Consider the following 20098-nt stretch of genomic DNA (forward strand, 5'->3'; position numbering starts at 1 on the left):
AGGAGCTGAATCCCAGAGAGATTATGCTACTTGCCCACGTTGGCACAGCTCCTGAGTGGCAGAGGCAGCCACTGGCTCCAAAGACCACATTCTCTGTCACAGGACTCATTATCAGGTCCAGAACTCAAATAGCCACACTCCCTGTCCACTTCTCTATTCACTGGTATGTTGGAAAATCTATTTTTGGTGGAAACTCTACCACACTAATTCTAAATATATAACACTTTTGTTCATTTGATACAAGAAAAAAAATTGTCAGTCTTAGTGAAATAGGAAATTGTGCTTAAATAAATTTAAAAATTTACATATTTTACTTAGTCTGCTATGGACAAGCTCTGCAATTTTCTATCTTTTCTTCTTTCCTTGATTATATCTTTTTATTATTGTCTGTGCTAACATCACCTTTCCCCAAAGTTGGAAGCGAAGAAAGGCACAGGAGCTCAGGAAATTGGTAAATTTTTCCTCCTTATTTTTAGATCTGTAAAAGTTTTAAGAAGGCTAAAATCATTGTCTCAAATGAAGAGCTTGTATAATGCATAGTTTTAATTTATCTTTGACACTCCCTATCATGAAGAGCCAGAAATTGAGATTTGACTTTTGGTTGGGTGGGAGGGGCATATGTGCACTCTTGTGTGCGTGCTTGTGTGTGTAACAAGAAGACACTGAGGTTTATTTAAAATAGAAAAGACAAAGACCATTTTCAAAATACAGTCATATATAGATAAATAAATATGACCGAATTCTCCAACCCCCTTCATTGAATCATACCCCCACCACACCATCACCAAAAGAAACACTTATATTGACAAAGATTTCAGCCACTGGTCCTGGGTTTTCTCTATATGTGTGTTTATATTCTTGTGTGTGTGTGTGTGTGTGTGTGTGTGTGTGAGAGAGAGACATGTATATATACATATATGCATATAAAGATACATATTTTATGTATAAATATGTGTAGACACATAAATATGTGTACATTCGTTCACATATATATAAACACATGTACTAGTGCATTATGAAATATAATATATTCCAAATTGAGTTCTGGATTCAATTTGTATGTTCAATTTTACTCTCACTTTTCCCTTGAGATAGCTTTTAAATATTTCTGGGACAAAAAATGTTGTGGTAATTTCAGCTGTCCCTGCAACCACTTTCATTATTTCTGTCATTATTACTGCTGCATAATCCGAACATAAAAAACATGGTGCTGTAACAAATGACTTCCCAGTACTGACAGTTATAGCAGCGGCGCCTCAATACTGATGAGAAATTTCCCAGGGAGATCTCTGGCCAGGTTTACATAAACCAAACAGGAAATGGCTGCCGCTATGTACACTAAATCCAGACTGTTTGGGTGTAGCTTTATCTGTGTTTTACATTTCAATAAAATCTCTTTTATTTTCAACTGGTGAAATTTCATCCTTATTAAGGTTGGAAGAAGATAATTTAAGGTTTCATGTGTCACATTCTTGTTTGTCCTTTGATAAAATCTTTTAAAGATAATTTTTTAAAAGTTGTTTTACTTTTTGATAGTTAAAATTTAATGAACTTTGTAAATTTTTATGACAGGGAGAGATTTGTTATGACTTTTCCCCAATGGACTGCTAATAGAAGTTAGCTTGTCTAGCCCATGTGCTAGATGCTGTCAGTATCAAACTGCCTTTGACTTTCATACCTCTCAGGGGACTAGTAATTGTTGTGTTCAAACAGCCTGTAATTGTGATCCCACTGGCTTTCTCAGTACGCTTCTGGCTATTAGAATCATTAAACAACTCAGCACCTGTTAACAGCATTGTAAATATTCAACCCTGCTTGTGTGCAGGTTGAGTCCAATATAGAGAAATCTTACAGAGCTCAGCCTCATAAATTAGAGCTTCTGACAAGTCAATTATTGTGAAACTGGGTTTCTCTGTGAAATAAATGAAATATCGTGCTGACAAAAAGGTAGGCTGTCTGTTTATGGCAAAGAGAAGATAATGACTTGATGATTCAATGCAGCAAGCATGAGACAACGTTGTATCCTTTCTCCGTAAACAGTTGTGTAATATTTCTGTTTAAATAACCAGGAGATTATAAATTTTATACTGTGGAGAGTGCAACATGAAAACAGACCTTTTTACTTAGCTGTTGCATGCTTTTTCAAGTTAGTAAAGTAATTATTGAAATTAATGATATGTAACATTTTAAGCTAAAGGCTTATAATTATTTAGGCTAGAAATTGCTCAGTGGCTGAACAGTTCACGTGATAGAAACAAAGTCCTGCTAATGCTACTAATAAAGATCATATAAAAATAAACTCTATTCTTTTTTGTAGTCTAAATATTCTTTTATATAATCTAAAATATATTCAGAATATATTATCTCTCAATTTTGTGATGTAAAAAATAATTCCATTTATATTCAGTTTATTATTTTACAGTGTCTTGAAAATCTAATTAAGATGTATCAATATCTTTTATAATGATTTGTAAATGTTTTAAGTAACCTTAGAATCAGTCCAAACATTAGCGAAGAATGATGCTTAGTATAAATCAGTGAAGTTATATCACTAACAAAAATAAATGCATTTTATTTAGTGTGTGTGTTGGCTGCATAAGAGACAAGTTTTTAATGATTAAGATTTTGCTATTTTATTCTTGAATGTAATATTTCAACTAGCATTCTCTATTTTTAAGCCGTCACTTTAAAAATAAATAAATAAATAAAAGTTACCACTTGTATATACTAGAATACCTGAGGAAAACAATTTTAGTGATGTTTTTAAAATTCTAGATTATCCCCAGGTATCATAAGGATAAGAGTATTAATATTGAATAGATTGAATATCAATTCAATTACTTAAAATGAATTTTGCATTTCTTCTATTATGGAAGTCAATAAGAATGTTGATGAGCACATTAGAAAAGAACAAGTATATTAATAAATATCGATGGAAATTTTTCATGTTATTCTCCTCAAAAAAATCTGTTAATTTTTAGCAAGTTAGATTATGAATATTTTAATGTAGTCAACAGATAATTTGTTGTAGTCTTAGAGATATAATTTCCCTTGATTTTGTATTTCTTGCAACTTATTTTAAATGTTTACCCTGACTGTACTTTATCTGGATAAAAGCTACAAATTAACTTTAAAAAAGTCCCAGTAGACTTAAATAAACAAACTTTAGACAGGATATTAGCCCATCAAAATATATCTTAATATATACCTAAAACAGTGAATAAAATAAATATAAAAAAGAACCTGTTTGTTGAAGGCAAGTGTTTATCATTAATGGTTTATTTTTTGTAAGTCTACCAAATTTATTCATTAAAGCATAAAATGGTAAAATTGGCCTTCCAGTTATATTTGTAGGAGAGTGACTGGTGGTAATCAGCAGCAGCATCCATGAGATTTTTTTTTCAAATTACCTAATAAATTTAGAGTTAAAAATGGAATTTTAACTTTTTGTTTCACAGTAATATTATTTTCATAATATCTTCTTTCTGTAATTTTAATTGCATAAGGAATAGTTTGATTCTTGCTTTACAAATGGTACTACTTATTCAGTGTCCTGGGCACATTTTCACTAGTGTTTTCAATTTAGAAATAACTTTATCAACTATATCTTAGTCCAGACAGCTGAAAATAGTGTTGGAAAATTTATAGGCTTAGCAAGCCAAAAGAATGTGAATATAAAGTAAGCACTTACATTGCAGAAAGTTTGGCTGATAAATTTCATTTGCTGGAAGAAAATGAAAGACAAAAAATATTGTTAATAATTTGGACTGGCTTTGGGGATCTGTCTTTTTTATGGGGCTTTGAATGTCCAGAATTTTTATTTTCACCTCTAAAGCAGAATACATTATTCTAACTAAATATTCCTTCTTAGTCATTTTTCAGGAAAAAGGAAATATTTTCTAAAGGTTTCTAATGCTGGTTTTTCTCTTTCGTGTGTGCCTGATTAGATGAAAGTCTGTACATCTTGTTTAAATTAATAACAGCCCTGGTTTCAATACTTATTTATGTGTTCATTGATAAATATTGTTTATTTTGCTCTATAAACAAGAGCTTTTCCAGGAAACGCAATAATTTCTCTACAAACTAAAATTAAAAGTATTTCTCTTTTATGAAAATTCAAATCCTCAGCATATAATTATTATTTACAGTTATTTTCCCAAATAAATAGCATGTTATTGATCCTCACTCAGTGGAGACTCTCATATTTGGGTGTACCTGGCCATTTGTGCTAACTCCTTTTTCTAATGAAAATATATCCTGCCGTGATTTAACTCCTGCTTTGTGTATTTATAAAGAAATTTTTGTAGTATACTGACCCAAAACCTTTTCCTTTGAAAATAAGAAGAAAAAAAAGATCACCATGTTGACATGTTTCTTCATCCTTCTCAGACTGTGGTTTCCTTTAGGCCTCTCCCATTTGAGATTGTTAACACTTTTTTCCGAGGCTGTCAGAATCGCCCTCCTATTCTTGTACAGATGTAAAACCCTCGTGCTGGGGTTTCAGTTGCAATAGCCTGTTCCCTGAGGCCACTTTCCACTTCTGTTCGTTGATTTGGATGGAGGAAGGAGAGGTAGGCCACGTAAACTCTCCATACTGAATAGGGTACGGGCTTCACTCAGCAGGAATTCAAGAACTGCCATGCCTGTGGGGACAGTCCCTCAGCTTTGGGGTCTATTCCCAAGCGCAGAGTCCTGGTGACCTTAGGGATTTACCAAGAACCTGTCCGGGATACAGGGAAGAGCATTCAGGTGAATTTCATGTCCTTAGGTTTTTTACTTGCAAAATATCTAGAGCTGAACCTATGTGTTTTCTGTCTATTGAAGCTTAGTTAGAATACTTTATTTTTAGCCTAATGATGTCCCTTCCAATCTTGAAGATAACATTTATTCCTTAAGCACTAGGGGAACAATAATTGACTAAATTTCCTAAAAGAACTCATCTACCACCCAAATCAATAGTTCTGTGAGTTTTGTAAAGTTACTGAGGATAGGTTTTTATACAAAAAAGGGAATTTTATGTATATAAATGTGTATACTAATATATCAATGTAAATAATATATTTTTATATGCTTCTTACCTTTTCTAAGTCTGGTGCATAATTTTAGTTTGCTGTAGATGTGTAATCTGAAGTAATGCCAGTTTTAACACTGGAAAGTTAGTATCTTTTTAAAATGATGCTGAATTTTATCTGCTTAGCCCACATGTTTTTAATGCATTGTCGTTGTTCATCCTTGTCATCAAACCTTGGTATGGGGCTTTTGATCTGTAAAATGGGAATGGTAATCACAGTTGCTTTATTTCTTTGATTCACTAGAAATATACTTGTTTTTTGAAATTCTGAAAAGAAAAGAACACTGTGAAATTGAAGTGATAGTTTTAATAGAATATATCTAGAAACAAATAATGACTTCCCTTATTTTCCAGCTACTACAATTTGAGTGATGTGAGCCATGATTCTGTGAACAAATTTCTGTCCAATCTGGTCGAGAAGTCCCTGGTTGAATTGGAACATTCCTATTGTATTGAAATTGGAGAGGTACGACTCAGCCATACACACTCCAAGTGCAAAGACTGCCTGGCTTTTTAACAGCAGGGGTTTTGCTTCTAGTGATAACCAAAAATTGTAATGAAATTGTTGCAATATTGATTTGTAGTATGAAATATTAATTTTATGAATGTATCCATTTCTATTGTACTTTTTATTTATGTCATTTGATCTTTCTTTTGAAATAGGATAATCGGAGCATTGAACCTCTGACATATGGCCGAATTGCCTCTTATTACTATTTGAAGCACCAAACAGTTAAAATGTTCAAGGAGCGTTTGAAACCTGAATGTGGTACTGAAGAATTGCTTTCAATTCTGAGCGTGAGTTTCCTGATGTTATTGCATGGTTTTTTTAATATAAAGAGATTATATTTGATATATTTCATACCTCCTCATTTACTTTGGGTCTTAAATTGTTGCCATCCAGTTCTTCTTGAAATTTGGCGGAAACTGTTTATAAAGTCCTTCCCTCTGTCAAACAAGATCAATACAGAGCAACATATCTTGGTTCCTCTGGGGAACCAAGTGCCCCACAGATAAGGTGACAACATAATTTATCATTCAAACCTGGATCTTTCTGATAATGGAATGGAGCACTCTTAATATTGAAGCCAGGATAATAGGTGTAAACTAGGCTCTCCTGGGCAGCCAGGTGATCACCCTGTACTTTAATCTAATAGCCCCTCTGAGTTAGAGTTAAAAGCTTTTCTTCTTGCTTCTTTTGGGTAATTCTTGTTAAATTCATGATGTTACTGAATTTTCTTTACCTGAGGATCCACATGATTAAGCTCTCTTAAAATTAATGCCAGAAAAGCTGTTTAACTTCCCACTTCCAAAAAATGTACAACCAGACTTATCACACAGTAAAAAACTATACTGAGTTCATTTTTGCTTTTTGCCAAGAAGCTAAGAACTAAATTCAATATTGAAGTTAAAATTACTATTAGGAGTACCTTCTCCACCTTCCTTTCTGCATACTATATATATGTGTTATTTATTTTTTTGGTCTTTGTTGAATTTAAGTATAATAATTTACAACAAAATTTTGTTGGCACATTATTCAGGGTATATGTTACAAGTGAATACTGTATGGTATCTTATCCCTTGAGTGTCTTGGTGCCTTTTAAAAAATTAAGAACCATTGGACTATAATGTCTTTAAGATCCTTCTCTTCTAAATTCACTGATTCCGAGATAGTTCACTTACTTAATAGGTTTTTTCTTCCCTCTCCTGTTGCTTTATCATTCTCAATAGGCTTCAATATCCCATTCTCAGTTTTCTAATTTTTCAGTATTTTTCCCTTTGAACAACTAGTGTATAGATTTTCTTCACAGCATAAGGCCAAATACGTTGTAGTGACTCAGAAAATATTTGTTAATGGATTCATAGGTAGATGGATGGATCCTGTATTAACCAGTTTCCTATCGTTTGCTCTATAGAAAAGAGAAGGTTAACATATATGAGGCAGCTATCAAAAAATGATTTTTTATGTAAAATTAAAAATTCATTTCTGAAGTAAGAGTATAAAAAAATGAAAAACATTTTTAGATTCCGAAAATTGAGGTTTTTATTATTTCCTAGTCAGAGATTCATAAAAATAGCATTTATCTGGGGGAAAGACAGTAAAATAATGGTTAATTAATTTGGGCAAGCATCTTAAATTAGTTATCTGTTAGATTTAAGAATATAATTTTCATTTCATATTTATCTACCTTGATATATTTAACTAACCTAATATTTAAAGGTTGTCTGCCTTGGGAACACATATAATAATAGCTAACACCTTTGTGTACTTTTCATGTGCTGGGCACCGTTCTCGGAACTTTGCAATGATAAGTCATTTAATCCTAACAACAACCACTCATTTGATATTGATAACATCCCATTATTATTCCTATTTTACAGATTAACCAACTTTTTTTGCAGTCTAGTACCTGAGTATGGGTTCTTAACCACTGTACTTTGCTTCCTCTCATGTCATGCAAACACACACACACACAATGAGGTGGAAGGCACTAAGGTGGGAAGTACAAAGTACCTCATGTTAAGACTGGATGCACATTGTTTCTAAAGGAGGTATGTTGGGGCCAGCCCAGTGGTGCAGCAGTTAAGTGCACACATTCTGCTTCAGCGGCCTGGGGTTCACCAGTTTGGATCCTGGGTGCAGACATGGCACCGCTTGGCAAAAGCCATGCTGTGGTAGGCATCCCACATATAAAGTAGAGGAAGATGGGCACGGATGTTAGCTCAGGGCCAGTCTTCCTCAGCAAAAAGAGGAGGATCGACAGCAGTTAGCTCAGGGCTAATCTTCCTCAAAAGAAAAAAAGTTAAAAACAAAAAAAGGAGGTCTGTGAAAACCGTATGCCTATTATGTTCTGCTTCTCTCTCTACTCCACTAAAAAAGCCCAAAAATGCGTACAATACCAGGAGAATTAAATCATTATCCTCTATGCTTCATTCTTCTCTGTGAAAAGGCATTGATGGGAACAAGAGGTCTGTCCACATCCTGTTTCAGCAGCCTGTTTATTTCCAGCATTACGCAGCCTAAAACCAGTTATGCTGATCTCATAGGGCATTTTTATTAAGATAAAGTCAGTTCTTTTGTGAATAACTAAACAAAACAAATCATCTGCAAATATGTGTCAGGTAAACTCAACAGAATATTTATATAGATATTGTTTGGTGTACTCCCTTAAAAATTTGCACAGCAACAGTGATGTAACCTCTTCATCCTATGGTGTTTGAGTCGGAGGAACTCTCAGCTTCCTCTAGAGAGTGTCTAAGTCTGTAGTGTCTCAGTGAGACTTCTTTTTGCACAAGTATAGCGGGGCATTAGAACTGTAGGACTCACAGTGACAAGCAGATATGCAGGCACCACCAGCTTATTAATTTCTTATCCAGGAATTATTCTCTATTCACTGAAGAACATATGTGTAACTACCAGAGAAACATTACATGATAAAGCAAGATTGTGTTTGAGGTAATTACAGTGCAATTTCTAGAAATCATTCTTTCACTGAGAAGTGTTTGTTAAATATTTTCTGTGAGCACACCAAAGATTCCTCAGTGGAATAGCCTCATTATCCTCCCTCCCCTCACCTCCAAAAACGCCTACAATCTCCTTGTGATTTTAAGACAAGGAGAAAGAGCAGTCAGTCAGGAGTTATCAGGGACTGGATGATAAGCGCAACAGGGCAGAGAAGAGTTGGGGGAGGGGGGACAGTTAGTGCTTCACGGGCCTATTCCCATTGTCATTGTTTTTGTTCCTATAATACTTAATGTCACATTATGTTTTTGAACAATTCAGTATTATAGCTTATTCACTATTAGCATCTCCTTTTACTAAGACATCCCCATTGATGTTTCTAAAGTCATTTTTGAACTCTTTTACTTTTTGAATTTACAAATTATTTTAAGAGGAGTTTTTAGTATTCCTGAGAAGATCACAACTGAAAAGCTTCCATTCTCTTGAGTATTACTTTGCACTTATTATAATACTTTCATCAATTTAATTTTGACAGTGAATGAAATTTTCTCATCATTTCTTAGGCTACATATTGTATTTAACTTTTGCATTTTGGTCTCTTTACTATTAATGATAGTGTAGAAATTATATGACGGTTTTTCTTTTAGGTCCTCTGAAACTGTTCCATTGTGATTATTGTTGACACAGAGAAAACAAACTAGGAGGTAACCATCGAATGAAAAAGGAATACTAAAACATTGATTGACTTCAGCAAACATTTAAAATATATAAACCTATTATTTCTCTTCAGTTAACATAAAAATAGTTTCAGATGATGATCTCTTGATCTTATGTGTTCATAACTGGTGATCAATACCTTTTTTGGGGCCTTTCTTTTAGAGAAGGTATGTATTTAGAAGCTCATACTTGGCTACCAAGTTGTTTTTCCTTTATACGAATGAATTGGAATTCTCACTCTTTATCTAGTCATTTTGTATATTATTATCAACTTTCCTGAAATAAGAATAAAATTTCTTCTTTTTTTTTCTTTGAGGAAGGTTAGCCCTGAGCTAACATCTGCTACCAATCCTCCTCTTTTTGCTGAGGAAGACTGGCCCTGCACTAACATCCATGCCCATCTTCCTCTACTTTATATGTGGGATGCCTGCCACGGCATGGCTTGACAAACAGTCACCACCTGGGATCTAAACCAGTGAACTCAGGGCCTCTGAAGCGGAATGTTGTGAACTTAACTGCTACGCCACTGGGCCGGCCCCTAGAATTTCTTCTTAAGTAGGGATATGATTTTATTGCCTTTATAATATTTACTAGAAAGGGTATTTTCTTTCAAAAGTAAAAGAGAAAGCCTTTAATCAAGTCATTTCTTCATCTGTTTTCTTTCGAAGTGCTTTTGGCACTGCAGACTTCCTTCATAGCAGAAGGTTGTCAGGTTTGATAAGAATATTCCATACATTAGGTCTTCTGAATTCTATCCTTTATGTTCTTTTCCCCTATCAATAGACTGGTTTGGGTCAACCTGGTGTTTTGCAGAATCTTTTTATATTGACAATATCACCCTTTTGACTGAAGCATGGAGGAAATAGGAAATTTCCTATGGGTCGTGGTAATAAACTATCAAAGACACTTGGGCATTGCTGCTGAATGAGTGTGGTGCTCTAAGAATGGCAGCAGTATGTTGCCCATCATTAAAAAGAGTATCTAAAAAGAAGACAGGGTATAGGATTCTGTCCTTCACGTTAATCTTCCCTCTGCAGGAAATTTGCTATCTATGTTTCTTCTGGCCACACATCAAAAGAACATCATGGAGAAAGTGTGAATGGGCCCAAAGTGAGCTACTCAAATGATAGAAGATATGCGATTAGGGCATTTCAGTCAAGAAAGGCAAAGGCTTTGAATCAGTGTAACTGAAATTAAAATCATGAACTGTATGAATGGAGGCCCTCTTTGGATCTTGAGCACAGTAACTTTTTCAATTAGTGGGAAGTTCCATCTGATCCTGCAAGTAATACGCTCGGAGAATTTATGACTTCAATTGATGAATATATTATAGGCCAAAAATACATAGATTCAATAAGGGTTGGGATGAATTTATTAATGTTAAAACTGCTAAAGAACTAAAGGAGAAGATGGAATTGCTGTGACTGTCATATTTGGTGTGCCATGATGGTCATTCCATTGCAGACCAGGGAAGGCAAGCCTTAGGACTGGAACTGTATGGCATTTGCGTGTTTTCTTTTCTCTTGGCCCAATAGATATTTTAGGAATACTTTTATCCTTCAGAATATTGTGGGGTTGGTTGGTTTGTTTTTAAAATGTGGCAGTCTGTTATGCTTTCAGGTACCTAATTCCTGTTGATTATTACTCCATTATATGTAAATCTTTATTCCAGTCAACACTGAAAAAGAAAACACACTTCCACTAATGTTTTCTTCTCTAGTAACAAATCTTTTGAGACTTCTCTTTTCACTGTTCATCTTCTTCCTGAGAAATTGGACTGTTTCTGGCTTACGTCTTTACATGTCATTGTCTTTAAGTGACATTAAAATACTCTATTGTGGGTGTAAGGCCAAAGATTGTAGTGAGACTATTTCTCTTCACTAATCTTATTCTATAATAGTAACCCGTTTATTTAAATCTTATCTTTCTAATACATCCATGAAAAGAATAAAACTAGCTTTTACTGAACACCTACCCCATGCCTGGCACTTTATATACATTGTTTATAATAATCAAACATCCCTTCATGGTAAATGTTAATACAGAGAAAGCAAAATTGAAGTTTACTAAGGTTAATTAAGTTTTTCCAGCTTCTATGGAAAGTAGCTCTTTGGAACTTTTCCCTCTGCCGTACTTCCTCTTCTGGATGTATTTTATCCTTATCGTATGATTTAATTTCAGCTGTAAAAATTTTTAAAGCATTGAAATGTAAGAGTATATACTTTTAAAAAGCCAATTAAGAAACAGAGTTACTTCTAAAATTCTATGTGACCTTCCAACTTAGAATTATAGGTACTAAAAGCGATATTAATTACCGGCAAACTAATTATTTCAACATTCCTTATTGAAAACATGTATTTTAAGTTTTAAGCAATATGATGTTATTTGGAAAGGTTGGATATAAGAACTCTTGCCAGGCTTTTTTTAACACCATGAATTAATAAGCTTCATAATTAAGGCAGCTGCCTCACACCTCTATTGTTAAGCAGTGACATTACATCTGTCTTGCTCCATTGATGCCCTCTCCTACTTACTGAAGCATTTAGCAGTTTTGGCAACAAGGATTACATGGCATGGAGTAAGTAGTCTAATTAGATATAAGTGAAAATCCTGAGGGAAAAGGACATTTTAAAAGTAATTTGAAGAATCTCTTAATGATGTTGGCACTGAAAACCCAAGTCTACAGTAGAAAGTGCCTGTCATCATGGCAAACAAGGCTAGTGATTTGATATGTTCAGTGGACTTTTAGAAGGTAGCCTATTTTAAAACAGTTACAGAAATGAAAAGATTTCAAAGTTAGGAAAAATTTATTTGAACATATTTTATAAAATATGCTTGCCATATATTAATAGCTTTGAAAGAAAGCAAAATATGCCCCAGATATATTCTGTATCTAGAATTTTCGATAAATTTTTTTAAAAGATATACTCAGTTGTTATGGTTCTTGTGACTACACAGAAACATGAGATTATATTTATGTATCAAATATCCAATTTGAAAAGTTGTGAAATTCTTATTTTTCTACAAAGCTTTGGATATGGATTAAAAGTAGGGGTTTCATGTGTTAATATAAAATAGAACCATTCCAAATTTAGAAAAGTACTAAAAGAATAAGAATTTTATATATCAATAAATTTCTAGGTTTGGTATTTCTCTGTACAGCTTGCTTTAAAAGCATACTGATTCTTTGCCTTGCCCATATATAGAACATTTTCAGTAATAGAACATTTTTAATGCTTGAATTTTATCCTGTTTGGGGCACGGCTAGAAATCCTTTGGTAGAAAACTGCAAAAGTATCTTTCTTAAACAGGAGCTTGGAAAAGTAAGCAAGAATTTTTTTGAAAGAGAGAAATTTTAAATGAAATAAATAAAAAGGACAAGCCAGATATGAATGGCATTGGTAGGGGACCCAGCATGTAAAATTAAAGAATTCATTAGAGAGAAAATGAAAGGAAGGAAAGGTTAACTGAGTAACAGTGAACATCACCAACCTCATGGCCTTCCATTTCCAAATAACCGCCTGACAGTCACAGGATCCCATCTGCTACTCTTTATCTTCCTAGTGGGGAAACCTAATGGGATATCTTCCAGGTTCACGAGAAGAGCCTCCCCAACCCTCAGGCTGGGGAGCTGCCTGGCATCTTTTGGAGAGGCACAGATGGCAAATATCTTGGAAAAAAGTATCTTTCTACTTCTCTTGGTCTCTTTCCCTTGAGAACTTCCCTATTCTCCATTTTTCTTAGCTTCTTCCCAGCTTGCTGCCCTTAGAAGCTTTTCTCAGCACAGAGAAAAGTGGATTGTTTTCCTGGTAAAAGGCCCCCATCTCAGATATGTCTCTTGTGATTTAGTAGATTACTCTTAAGATTTTTAAGCTAATTATGTTCTGATGAGCATGATGTATTTGCAATATTATGTGAAATTTGTCCTGTTATAGATTTTTGGTTCTTTTTTTATTTTATTACTTTTGGCTTCCTAAACTGTCCCACAGAGTAACAAATGTCAATTAGGATGCTAAAGGTTGGTGATTAAAGAGGGTTGTTAATTAAGAAATGAGTTTAGATTCCAAAGTATGGATACCTTTAATATTTCTTCCATTATCAACTAGTTTAACTTTCTCATTTTTCACGAATCAAAGACCCAGTCTTGCCCAAGATGACACAGTTATTATGGAAAAATAATATAAAAACTCAGCTCCCAGCAGAAAAAGGGCAGAGTTGTAATTAGATTTCATATCTCCCGGCAACCTCTTAAATGTCCTTTCTCTTTTCTTTCCCTTTGCTGTTTTGTATTTTTCTTTCTCCTCTTCTTGCATCTTATTTTGCCCTTTTATTTCAACTTACAAAGCAAGGTACATAAAAAGGCTACACCATTAACCTTCTCAGCCTAAGCTATCTGCAAAAAACACTTTCAGCTTGTTAGCATTTATTAAGATTTGTTAAATGTTCTCTCTAATATTTAGTGCCCTTGGAAGAATACCAGAGAAATAGAAGATAGACCCATATATTCTAAGGCAATTCCTACTAGGGCCCACAGAGCCCATTAAAAACAAAGGAATAAGCTTGTGCTGAATCCATCTGTCTCTTCTGCTGCTTTACCTATGCATGGAAAGTGTTTAGTCGTACTTATGGCATTCAAGGCAAAAGAGTTGCTGACGTTGTCCTCCCCAAAAGTCAGTTACCAACCTGGCCTGTGGGCGAGATTGGATCACCAAGCTCCTGTAGGTCATATAAGAGCATTTACAAAGGGAGACTCCATTTAGACATTTCTAAATTACACATATAATCTTGGATGATTTCGTATAAATTAAGTCATTTTTATAAAACTCCAGGGTCGTTTGCTTTTCAGGGAACCCTATCATGAATCATCTAGCAATGTAAATCATTAATTTGGTTTTGAATATATTTTTGTCTGTCATTGGGAATAACACTCTGCTTAACTTAATATCATAAACTATTTAGAATTGTCAATACACATACAATCACATTGGGGAAATAAAAATGTAATGAAACCAACATTGAAGATTATTGTTTTACTGGGAATAAAATCTTTTCCCTAAATTCTAACCATTTGTCATTTCGTTCTGCTTTGAGTAAGCAGAGCATAGCTTAGACTTTAAAAGTAAGTGGAAAATAAATGGAAATTTTAATATTGGATAAAACATTTTTAAATATAGTTTTCATATGCTGCAAATTGGTTTCTGCTCAAAATGTTTCTAATTTTGTCTCAAAAAATCTTAAGTACTCTAAAATTATTGTTAGGGTCTCATTGGTCCAGCAGGTGGTGCAGTTCAGAAATTAATGCTAGCTCCTTCCTCAATTAATAATGGTGATCAGAAGTGTTCCGTAACACTCATGGTTCCTGTCTTACATATCTTCTCGATACACATAATGCCAAAACATTATGTAAACTAAAAAATAGACCATCCTGCCTTTTATTCTCACAAAGCAGCCAAGTAGGTAAATAAGTGTGATCAATTCCAAAACTTAAAGCCAACTGAATATATTTCAGTATCATTTCTGTGTAACAGAGCAAAAGAAAAATTAAACATCCTGATATCCTTCCTAACCCCCAGTTGGTCTAAGCAGAGTCCTAGAATATTACTTTTCTTTGGAAACATGGAATTTTAAAAGGAAAAAATTATCATAGAAATACTTCTTGGTAGGGAGGGACATACAGCCTTTTAGCTTAACTAATATGCAAGGCTTTTTCTTTATGTAATAAAGTAGAGAAACACGATAGAATCACTATGTGCTTTTAAAAAATGTTTTTTATTGTATTAACACAGGTTTGGATAAAATTTTTGCAAATTCCCTATTGTAACATGTATTAACGTGTGTCCTAATATGTGCTTAAAAATTCATTATATTTAGCCATCTCCTTGGTTTATTGAATCTTGTTTTACAGATGTTGCTACTTTTATAAGTTTGGGGGGTTTTGAATGAAAATGGTACAGTCACCCTTCCTTAATTTGTTTATTATTGCTGGCTGTATTTCTTTATACTTAATAAATAATAGATTGTTCTCCCAACTCATTGTTTGTTATCAGACCACCACTAGTCCTCATACATTAGCTGTTACTTAGTCTGTATAGAGATATATTTCTCCTGATCATTTTCTTACAAGACAATTTCTTTTCCATTAATCCTTCTGAGTAGTTCTTTTTATAGTCCTTCTGTTTTAAAGAAAAGAGCCAATAGTCCAAGTACAGAACGTTTCCAGAACTATAACTTTTGTGACATCACCAATAAGTATCTCATGGACTTATTGGGAAAATTAAATTAGTTAATATAGGTAAAGCACAGAACATTTCCTCATTTACAGTACCTGGTAAATGTTAGCTATTATTATATTTAATAGTAATATTTATTGGGCACATACTATATTCCAGGCATGGAGGATACAGCAGCAAACTAGGCTGATGAAGTTCTGGTACTCATGGACCTTATATTCATAGTGGGGTTGGTAAAAAAACAAGTAAACAAATAAACAGGTCATATAATTTCAAGTGGATGTAAGTAAGATTTTTTTAAAAATAAGGCAAGAGTCTGAAGGTAACTAGAGGAGGCTGTTCTTCATAGAACAGTTAAGGAAAGCTTTCCTGAGGGGATAATATTTGAACAGAGAACTGAAGGACGTGAAGGAGCAACTTAAGAGAAAGCCTTGGGGAAGAAATTCTAGGCAGAGGGAATGGCAAACACGGAGGCCATAAAGCAGGAGCTACTTGTCAGGTACAGAGAATAGCAGGAAAGCCAATGGGCTAGAGTGGAATAAGCACTGGGAGGCATGGGAAGCTGGGGCTAGGTCATCTATGGCCTTGTTAAGGAGTTTGGTTTTTATCCCAAGTGTCAGAGAAGCCTTTGGAGGGATTTTGATCTAAAGAGTGATGTGGTATTATTTCTTCTGAAAAGACCACTCTGGCTCCTTAGTAGAGAAATGATTTTTGCAGAAAGTCAGGATGAGAGAAAATGGATCAGAAGTTGAAATAATAAGTAGTAATTCGACTCAGGATGTTTTGAAGGTCAAACCAACAGGAATTGATGGATTAATTATAAGTAAACAGGAAATAAATATGGTGCCTGGGTTTTTGGCCTAAACAACTTGGTGAGAGAGAATACCATTTACTGAGGTGAAGAAGACTGGGTAAAGAGCAGTCTGTGTTTGTTTTAGGAGGACTGGTGACAGGCATATGGATGGCATTAAAAATTTCCAAGTCATGAGGTTTGTTGAGATCATCTGAGCTGCGAGTATTGACAAGAGGTCTGAAGATGGAGCTCTGGGAACTCTAGCATATTGAGATTGGGGAGAGAAGGAGGAGAAGGTGGGTCAGCAAAGAAAACCAAGAGTGAGGGATGATAAGTGAGAAGGGAAACTTTCAGGAGTGTGCACTGTCCTGGAAGCCAAGGGAAAAAATAGTCAAGAAGAGGATGGTGGTTAACTGAGTTAGACTGTTGATGTGGAGTGGATGAGAGCTGAGATTAATCATTTGACTTGATAAGATGGTGATCCTAGATGTCTTTAATGAGTAATTTCAGTAGAGTGATAGGAGACAAAAGCCTTATTTGAGAGGACTCAAGAGAGAATGAGTTTTAAGAAACCAGAGCCAGGAAATACAGCTAATTCTTACATGGAGCTGGGGGAGGGAAGACATGAAATCATTTTTTTTTTTAAGATGTTATAGCATATTTGTATGCTGATAGAAATGATCCTATAGAGAGGAGAAAAAAATGATGATACAGGAAAGAACAAAGTCCTTAAGAAAACAAAAGGGAAATAAGAATCAATAGATAAGTAGAAGAATTGGCCTCAGGTAGAAGTAGAGACAGTTTACCATTGTAGCAGGAGAAAAGACAGAGTGTTGGGGCATAGATGCAAGGAGGTTGGTATTGGTGGTAGGATAATGAGGAAATTCCCTTCTGTTTGCTTTAATTTTTTCATGAACTTAGAAGCAAGGTCATCAGCTGCACCTGAGGAGATGGGGAAAGACCTGTAAATGTGAGCAAAGGCTGTTAATAGGCTGAGGTAGCTATGGTGTGGTGGAATGAAGATGGTGTTTGCCTTTAGGAAACACGGGTTCAAATCTCAGCGTGGCCATTTTAACCTCTTTGTGCAAGTGGCAAGTCATTTAATCTCTCTAATCCTCAGTTTCCTCACTTGTTAAAAAATGTGCAGTCATACCTGCCCTACTTATCACAAGATTAGTGTGAAGATCTAATAAGGTAAAAGATATGTGTTCAAACATAGCTGACCTTGATCTAGACAGATTTTTTTTTTGTTTTGTGTTGTGTTTTAGTTTAGGTTTACTATTTGTGTTTTGCTTTTAAAACTGCCTCATTCTAAACACCTTAACGTTTTTAGGGCTTCAGAACACTTAGTCTCTCTGTCAGAAGGGCTGGCCTTATTGGATTCACTAAGGAGCTTTTTATTTCATTATTAGTGGTTTGAGGAATAAAGAAGAGTACAGAGTCATGATCCCAAGTGCAGCTTTGTCCCACCCTGGCATGTATCCTTTAGTGAGTTTTATAGCTGCTCTTTTTTTTTTTTAACAGATGGTAACTTCATTTGAGAGATCTTGGTATCCTTGATTGCACTGTCGTTTTCTGAGTTTTCTCTTAGGCTGCTCTGCCTCTTGTCCCTTGTTCCCTCTTCCTTTCTCCTCAGATTAATATTTCACTAGAGGCCATGGTTCTGGGTTTAGTAATAGCAATGACTCCCCACTGCCACATCATCCTACCTCCAAATAAAACAGCCCTATGATTCGTTCATGAAACACTTCCCTGGCTTCCACCAATGTCGGTGCTCCTAAGAGTGCTCATCTATTTACAGTTGTTAAAAACCACTTAGTAATTAGAAGAAATCGTAAAGTAATTATGATTAGTAATAGTGATTATGGCTGGGTGATTACTCCTTCACTAAGATGCTTTGCAAGTGGATTAGCACTTCTTTGAATTAGGAGTTTGTTCTTGAAATCTATGGGGAAGCTATATTAGTAAGAAAAATATTCTTTCTATTGAGACTAGGCAGAAAGCTGTAGAACAGCCAGGAAGCCGTTGGGAACTTGGCTGAGAGAAAAATCAGGCAAATCAAATTGGCCATTTTATTAGGCATATATTCATCTGGAAAAATTCTCTTCATTCGTTTGCAGTTAAAGCTCTGGTCATTTTAATCTAGTTCATTAGTAATGCCAACTCTAAGTTGGGCTGTGCTATTTAGTAGTTTCTCTTCCTGAATAATTAGGTGACTATTACATTATTTAATATAATACTTGGGGGGGACCATATTTAAAGTCTAGGTACTTGCGAAATATAGTTTTTCAAAAATCAGCATTTTTGATATACAAATAGACAAAGAATTACTTCATTTTAATTTCTAATGAGGAGATTAATGTCCATTCTCCCTTACTGGTTATATTTTCTCTTGCTTGTCCTTCATTTTCTCTTATTTGGAAGCTTATCTGTTCTATACCTATTACTCTCCTACAGATATTCTTAAACACACATCTTCAACAGTCTGGCAAGTATTTATTTAGCACCTAGTGTGTTAGGTGCAAGGGGACAATGATAATTAAGAAATGGTCCCTGCCTTCAAGAAGGAAAAAGGCCTATGTTAAGAAGTAATTATAGTTTGATATTAACTATTTTAAAAGTGTAGGTTGTACCAGCATGTCTAGAGCACACTGAAAGTCGAGTTATTAAGAACATGAGCTTTGGAGTCACACAGATGTGACTCCACTACTTTCTAACTATGTGATCTTGGGTTAGTCGCTTAATCTCTCCAAGCTCATGTTCCTCTATAAAATAAAGGGGAAGATTAGATAATGTGTGTAAAGCCTCAATATATTACCTGCCATATGATAGCTATTCGTATGTGTTATTGCTAGTTTCCATTGATAATATTTTAATATTGATAACAAGTTCTAGTAGTTGATGTATGATAATTTATATAAATCATATCAACAGAGGACAAAGGCCATTATCCTCTTCTATTCAAAGAAATTTTACAGATAAATTCGGAATCCTTAGCATGCCATGTTGGATTGTTCTGCGTCTGGCTGCAGCGTAGGTCAGGGTGAAAATAGCTTCCACCTCCAGCTGCTCTTCCCCTTTTGCTCCTCTGTGGAACTCTTGCTGTTCCATCTGCCAAGAATGCCTCCTTCCCCACCTCAGCCAGGACAGTTTTCACACATTGGTCAAGTCCCGTCTCACTTATCTGTGTGAAGCACTAAGTAAATAAAAAGAAAACATCATAAAATCATTGGTTAAGGGGTAGTTTATTCAACAAATATTGTTGGGTAAATTGTATAACAGTTTGAAAAATAGTCAAGTTAGATTTCAATTTCATAGCATATACCAGAATAAAATTCAGTCAGAGTAAGGATTAAAGCCAAGAATAATGTTAAAATTTCAAAGAAGGAGAGGGAAAGAAACACAAAAAGCATAAAGGAATTGAAGAAATTACAAAAGGAAATGAATTTGCCTACATAAAAATACAAAATACATACGTCTCTCTATATAAAACCTTAAAAGCTTTAATACTTATTGTAATTATAGACAAAAGGGTACGATATTTTAATTTTTTCAATTAAAAGATTTTAAAAAACATCCACTGTGACTCCAATGATAAAATGAAAAGAGAGTATTAAATAACAACTTTTGGAAGAATACATTTTTGTCAAATATCAAAAAAAAAAAATTCAGCCTTCTCAGTGATCAAGCAAATATGAATTGAAACAAAAATAGCAATCTCTTTAGCCTATTAAATTATTGAAATTCAAAAAGGGTGATGCTCATTGATGGTGGGAGTGCTATGAGTTGTGACATTCCCAGACACTGCTAAAGAGAGTCTTCAT

At 34.6% G+C, this 20098-nt stretch overlaps 1 protein-coding gene across 2 annotated transcripts in view; it reads left to right on the forward strand.

Annotated features, from left to right (window-relative positions):
- The window catches only part of ASCC3 (activating signal cointegrator 1 complex subunit 3), a 323391-nt gene that overhangs the window by 252634 nt on the left and 50659 nt on the right, over positions 1-20098 (forward strand). For both annotated transcript variants that reach the window (XM_046674951.1, XM_046674950.1), the window contains exons 35-36: positions 5426-5537; positions 5735-5869. In XM_046674951.1, the coding sequence (XP_046530907.1) occupies positions 5426-5537; positions 5735-5869 (247 nt within the window). The remainder of the gene's footprint in view (positions 1-5425; positions 5538-5734; positions 5870-20098) is intronic.

The sequence above is a fragment of the Equus quagga genome, chromosome 11 (genome assembly GCF_021613505.1).
Source record: "Equus quagga isolate Etosha38 chromosome 11, UCLA_HA_Equagga_1.0, whole genome shotgun sequence".
NCBI classification, from domain to species: domain Eukaryota; kingdom Metazoa; phylum Chordata; class Mammalia; order Perissodactyla; family Equidae; genus Equus; species Equus quagga.